The sequence below is a fragment of the Nannospalax galili genome, unplaced genomic scaffold, assembly GCF_000622305.1.
Source record: "Nannospalax galili isolate Female #2095 unplaced genomic scaffold, S.galili_v1.0 scaffold454, whole genome shotgun sequence".
In the NCBI taxonomy this organism is placed as follows: Eukaryota; Metazoa; Chordata; class Mammalia; order Rodentia; family Spalacidae; genus Nannospalax; species Nannospalax galili.
In genome coordinates this window covers 3,990,345-3,997,325 of record NW_008334929.1, presented here as the reverse complement: position 1 = coordinate 3,997,325, position 6,981 = coordinate 3,990,345, and the positions used below count along the sequence as shown (strand labels likewise).

The 6,981-nt window shown below is 39.1% G+C and overlaps 1 protein-coding gene across 1 annotated transcript in view; it reads right to left on the bottom strand.

Moving 5' to 3' along the window:
- LOC115069707 (mucin-19-like) overlaps nucleotides 1-6,981 on the bottom strand; it is a 64,568-nt gene that overhangs the window by 27,006 nt on the left and 30,581 nt on the right. Inside the window, 6 exon segments of the mRNA XM_029561873.1 lie at nucleotides 633-702; nucleotides 1,336-1,477; nucleotides 2,740-2,865; nucleotides 3,671-3,827; nucleotides 3,908-4,147; nucleotides 6,838-6,981. The exon segment at nucleotides 6,838-6,981 is cut by the window's right edge and continues 1 nt beyond it. Coding sequence (XP_029417733.1) covers nucleotides 633-702; nucleotides 1,336-1,477; nucleotides 2,740-2,865; nucleotides 3,671-3,827; nucleotides 3,908-4,147; nucleotides 6,838-6,981 — 879 coding nt within the window.

Below are 6,981 nucleotides of genomic sequence, written 5' to 3'. Positions count from 1 at the left end.
TTCTGAAATGACCATAGATTACTATGATTGGCAGGAACTAACAAAACTTGAAAAAAACACTGCACCTTAAGTTATTTAAATTCAAGTCTCTTTTGTTTTATATCCTATAATTCTTGAAACAGAACATAAATTGTTCATGTATTTTTAAGATTACTGAGTTTTTTTGTTTGTTTTCTGTTGTTTTTGCCCTGATTAGTTAAGACTCTGGGGACTGAACCCAGGCGTTGCCCTATACCTGACGGGGGCAAGAACCATGTTGCAGAGTCACATTTTAAGCCAAGGATTTAACGGTAACATATGCTTTGATCATGAGAAATTCCTAAATCTTCAATTATTTAATCCATTCTGCATTTCTTCTCACCTTCTCCCTCCCTTCATTAAGGTGATGCCTTTTCACCCTCTTAACTCCCTAACCCCCCAGATATCAGTGCATACAGTAGGGAACCCAGCCATGAGTATCGGCCATCGCCACATCAAAAGTTACTCAAAATGGCCTTGCAACCCTGGCTTTGAAGGGTGACTGAGTGAGCGGCCACACAGGGCTGGAACGCTATCAGCCCCAGACTAGTAGTCAAAAGCATGCCATGCTCTTTCATGGAGTCTAAAACGAATCCCATGGCCCTTTATCTCACCTTTCTTAGACCAACAAGCGTGAAATGTGAGGACTTACCACTGCACTCCAGCTCTCCAGCGATACAGTAGCTGAAAGTTGAAATTAAAAGGGAAAAGAATGAGTTTGAATTATGTCTCCTAACGGCACACATTTCACAAAGTTAAGACAACAAATTGTCTGACAGCCACAATCATACAGACCAACAGTAAATAATTGTTTCTCTGAGAGCATACTATTAATTGTAGACATGTGATTTCAGGCAGTTATTCCCAGTCGTGACACTGAGAAGTTGGGGAAGCTAAAGGCATGATTTTTCAGTCGGGCTGTGAAGTTAGACCTTATCAGCTTCAAACACATTATTTAATGGCTGCATTTCCCTAGTGAGCTTCGTCAGTGTGCCTCTGTGTTTGAAAGCCTGCAAATATGACTTACATTCATAGAATCATAATTTTTTCCTTAAACTACACAGTGACTTTCTCTGCTATTTTCTTATTGTTAAGATTTAACAAACCATTTTCTGGTGTGTGAGTTTTCTGGACATGTAAGATAATTATAATCAAGGACAAAAATTTGAGCTTAAAACCTTCTTAGAAATGTCGGAACTAAAATTTTCACACATACATGCATGCACACACATGCACACAAAAACACGCATGCGGTTTGTCTGCTTGCTCTCCTAAATGTACATCACGATGGCTTGTTGGGAAAGGCAGAGGGCATACCAAGTTCTACCACAGTCGTCTTCAACGACGCCCCCTGCTGGAATGACGTCGTTGTAGAAGCAGCTGCACTCCGAATGCTGAACACATTTCATGGTGTTCTCGTCCAGGTAGGGCGCATTTTCTGGGCACTTGGCATAACAACCTGCACGTGAAAATAACCCATAATTCATCTCCATTTGAAAAACTCGTATGCTTCGTTGAAGTTACTTGAATGTTTCGGTCAACAAAAGACAATGGCAAGGCATTACAAAGATGGACACCAGGGGGGCTACGACTGCAGTCATAATACCGACCTGAGAACGTAAGGGATTTGGTCATTTAAGTTTTCTCCAAAATATTTCCTAAAGTGGGGTTGGAGACATGGCTGGGTGGTTAAGAGCGCTGGCTGCTCTTGCAAAAGACTGGGGTTCCATTCCCAGCACCAACAACTATGCATAGCTCCAGTTCCCGGGGATCCGATGCCCTCTTCTGGCTTCCACGGGCACTGCACAATTCAAGTGCACTGATATAATGCAGGCAAAACACTCATGCATGCATGCATAGATAGATGATAGATAGAAAGATAGATAGATAGAGAGAGATGATGATTAGATAGATAGATAGATAGATAGATAGATAGATAGATAGATAGATAGATGATAGAGATAGATGATAGATAGATGATAGTGATAGAGACAAATTCTTAAAAAATTTAAATAATATTTTTATTGATCCTTTGAGAATTTCATGCAATTTTTTTGACATGTTCAGAACCCCCCAGCAACTCTCAACTCCATCCCAACCTTCATAGTCCCCGGATAGATAGATAGATAGATAGATAGATGATAGATAGATAGATAATTTTCTAAAGTACTTTTGAATGATTTCCTGTTTTAATAATGTGCATGGTGAAATGAAACAGGCTTTGGTAGATATATTTCTTGAATGTATATACCACTTTCAAATGTCTGTTTTTGCAAGAGTCTAGCAAACATAGAAGTCACATAAAATATCTCAACAGCCAGGATTTGGACAGCGATGTGACTTTTGGAAAATTCATATATCTTTTTATTCTTTCTCTAAGGTGTATAATGGTTAGAATAAAATGCTGTTTAAGTGTGGGACACAGTGAACTGGCCTCTAGTGAAACACTTTCCTGATACATGTGTTCATTAGATACTTTTTCATTCAGGGGCTTTGTCACAGAACAAGAATAATGGCAGGCAGTGGGTCCCATCACTGTCTTCTCTCCCTACTGCAATAATTTGTATTTAAATAAAATTCTTGTAGGAATGTTGTTAAAACAAATAAAAATCCTTTATTAAATTACAAAATACAAGACTGAATTGGAAGAAATGAACACTTCCAATTTTAAAGGATAGTATCTTTTCATGACTTTGTGGATACTCTTTAAATATGACTTACCTTCTAAAAGTGAAGAAAACTTCTGGCCAATGACGTGGTCTTTGCATGTTTTTGCAGTCACCGTACCACAAGGCTCATAGTGCCAGCTACATCCCCCAGGGGCATTGTAATACTCGCAGTACACAGCTGTGATTGAATTAGATCAAATTACCTTCATTCTTTATATGGCAAGTTTCACTTTTCATTTTACAAAGAAATTTTAAAAGAGATCCAAGATGACACTAACAATAAATAGACCCAAATAGATGTCCTTCTGTCTCATCAAATTCCTTTTGCTTTATCTAAATTGTCATACAGTCCAAAAGAGGGCGGGGGCAGCTTACAAATTCAGCCACCTGTTCCCTTTCATATATCATTTGGAGATATTTTAGATCATCTTCTAGACTCATAGTTTTAATGTTCAAGCTTAAGTTGGAAAAATAAATCTGAAACAATTGCTGGACGTGGTGGCTCATTTCTGTAATCTCAGCTTTAGAGATCCTGAGGCAGGAGAAGAATCATCAATTCAAGGCTAGCCTGTGCTACACAGTGAGTTCTGGAATACCCTGGGCTACAGTACATTCTGTCTCAAAAAAAATCAGAAAATTAAGCTCTTTAGATATGTAATAGTCCCAAGTGAGGTAATTAAAGAGGTCGATATATCCAGGCTGTGCTGCATGCCTTTAATCCCAGGATTTTGGAGGACTTGGGAGAGAGGGGCAGGTGGATGTGTGAGGTGGAAGACAGCCTGATCTACATAGTGAGTTCACGAGGATCATCATATAAGGCTAAACCTTGTAAGAGGTCTGCTCTGAGCTCTCTGTCCCGACCCATCACCTTTTCCTGCATAATGCTTTGCTTTCTGGGGAAGCCAGGCTGATTTCTGTCATGGCTCTATACACGTATACCAATTTCCTATTCCACTTAGAGCAGACACACGGGCTTCACTTACGGCAGAGGTTTGGTTTTCTCCAGGAGACGCAGACTCCAACTGCGTTGCACGCTTCTGCGTACGTGGCCACCGCGGTGCAGAAGCCCAGGTACTTGCCCTCCATGTCGCAGGAGCAGGCCTCTTCGATGCAGGCGTCGTAGTAGGCAGTGGGGTCCACCTAGGCAGAGCACAGCACATAAGTGTCTGGAGGGTTCCCCCCACACACACCCCCAGGCAGCGACGTGGGAGTGGTGCTACCTTGCTGTGGCATTCTTGGAAGGTGCTGTCGGTGATGATCTCACACTTCTTCACAGCCCAGGCTTTGCAGTACGGGTTGGAGTCACATGGGAAGCTTTGAGTTACAGTATCTGAGCACTCCTGACTTGTTTTCCAACTATTTCCAAATTCCAGGGCTCTAGCAGCTACCGATGAATACCTCGTTGTGAAATCATCCTTGAGATCGCTGTTGTTATTTCCACAGAGACCACACACTTTGCCCTGTGGTGATCAGAAAGAGAACTTTAAGCATCACTTGTACAGGGTCAGTCGCATCATCAAGTCAGCTTCATCCCAGACACACAGACATGGTTCAACATATGCAAGTCAATTTAATGCATTTAATTAACGGACAGGACAGGAACCACATCATCATCTCAGTGGATGTGGATAAGGCTTTTAACAAAACCCCAACATCCCTTCATGAAGGCCCCACAGAGACTGGTAATAGAAAAGATCTATATCAACATAACAGAAGCTATATATACGGGGCTTACAGGCAGCATCACAATAAATGGGAGAGAACTGGAAGCATTGTCACTAAGATAAGGCACAAGTACAGCCTTCCTCCATATTCTATAATAGAGAGCTTAAAGCTTTAGCTAGAACAGTAAGAGAAGAAAATAAAAGATACAAATAGGAACAAAAGAAGTCAGAGTATTCTTATTTGAAGATGAAACAATTCTAACCTAAAGACTCTAAGGACTCCATCAGAAAAACCTATAAACACCTTCACCTTTAGTAAAGTGGCAAAACAGAAAAGTGATGAAATAAATCAGCAGTCTTCGTATAACAACAAAACGCTGAGAAATAATTTTTTTAAAAAAAGAATAAGCCTGACCAAGGAAGTGAAAGACCTCTACAGTGAAAGCTTTAAAACACAGAAGAAAGAAACTGAAGGTACTTGAAGATACTGATGGATTAGAAGAATTTAATATTGTGAAAATTGTCATCCTGTCAAAAGCAATCTGCAGATTCAATATAATCCCCATAAAAATTCCAATGACATTCTTCAAAGAAGTATAAAACTCAGTCAAAATATTCATGTGGAAGCACAGAAGACCCTGGGTAGTCAAATCAATCCTGATCAAAGAGAATAATTCTGGGGGGATCAGCGTGCCTGATCTCAAGTTGTAAAACAGAAATTTATTAATCAATCAATTAATAAAATAAATAAAATTTCATCAGCATCATACTACTAGAAAAACAGACAAGTAGATCAGTGGAAGAGAATAGAGGACCATGCAGCTATGGCCATCTGACCTTTTTGTTAATTGCCAAAAATATATGTTGAAGAAAAGATAGCTTCTCAAACAACAGGAGCTAGCAAAATTGGCTAGCCACATACAGTAACTAATATCCTAGCCTCAGAAATGCAAATCATAACTATATTGAGATCCCATCTCACTCCAGCCAAAATGATCGTTATCAAGAAAACAATAACAGATGTCAGATGTGGTGAAAGGGGAACACACTGCTGAGGAGAATGTATAGTAGTCCTGCCACTGTGGAAATCAGGATGGAGGCCTGTTTAAAAAAGTAACACTAGGGACTGGAGAGATGGCTCAAGAGCGCTGGCTGCTATGGTAAAAGATTCTGGTTCTTTTCACAGCACCCACGTAGCAGTTAACAACCTTCCGTAACTCCAATTCCAAGGGATCTGACACCCTCTTCTGGCCTCTGCAGACATTAGGTGAAACTGGTGCACTTATATACATGCAGACAGAATACTCATACACATAAAATTTTTTTAAAAATTTTAAACTCGAGAATAGACTTATCATATGACCCAGCTATCCAGAGATACTTTCAGATTAATGTTTATTGCAAAGTGATTCACACTAGCTGTTATGGAACCAACCTAAGTTCCGATAGAGGAATAGATAAAGAAAATGCACACAGTAGAAACTTTCCAGTCATAAAGAACATTATGTTCTTTACTACTAAGTGAATGCAACTGGAGACAATCAGATTAAGTGAATGAAGTTGGCTTGACAAAGACAAATGCCACACACTTTCTTTTTGCTACAATCCTAGACATGATAGACAGATAGTATCACGTATATAATATGCTATAAAGTAGAAGTGAAAATATCTGGAGAAGAAAGGGAACTCATATGAGGTCACAGGGTAAGAAGGGGAAGGGCAGTAGGATGTAGGGGCCAAACTGCTCAAATACAATATGAACTTGAGTGAAATGACCTCATATAATCCTGTATAATAAGTAAAAATAAATCAGTTACACCAGGAAAACAGTGGGAAATATAGATATATCAGATGGCAGACAGATAGGAGATAGATAGATAAATGATAGCTAGACAGTAGACAGATGATAGATTATAGATACATAGATAGATGATTGATTGATTTGATTGATAGAGGATAGATAGATGATAGATAAAAGATAGACAGATAGATAGACATCACAATTATATATAACATATCAGGAATCTATCTTGAATTCTAGCTTTGAGGAGGAAATCAGAATTTGTACCCCATACCATAAAAGGATCTAGTACCAAGTAGATATTGATAAATATCATAAAATGAAAAAATAATTATATTTTCGGTTTTCAAATTGGTTATACATGTATACACGCTTGCATTCTTAGAATATTTGTTGCAAGGAATGCATCTGATTCAAAATATGTAATTACTTCCAAATTATATCATGTGGTAGTCTCAAGTAACCAAATATGAATCTTTGAATTGATTTCATTTACATTTCTACTAGACTTTATCACGTTTGGTAGTACTCATATTTCATGGTAGTTTAAGAGAAAGTTGTGGGTTCATTTCTGTAAGTGACCTTAAGGACACCCTACGTTCAGCCTGTGAGTACCCAGCTCTAAGTCTTCAAAACAGAAATGGCTTACCTCCCCCATTACGTCACCTGGGAGAGATGTACGCACCTGCCACTGTGGGTCCAGAATCACAGACACTTTTGTATATTTGTCCCAAATTAGGATTATTCCATTCAGAAGTTTCACAATCAAGTAGAGGCCGACAGTGTGGATAGAGTATGCATTGGCGTCAAGCTCACAGCTCTTGCTTTC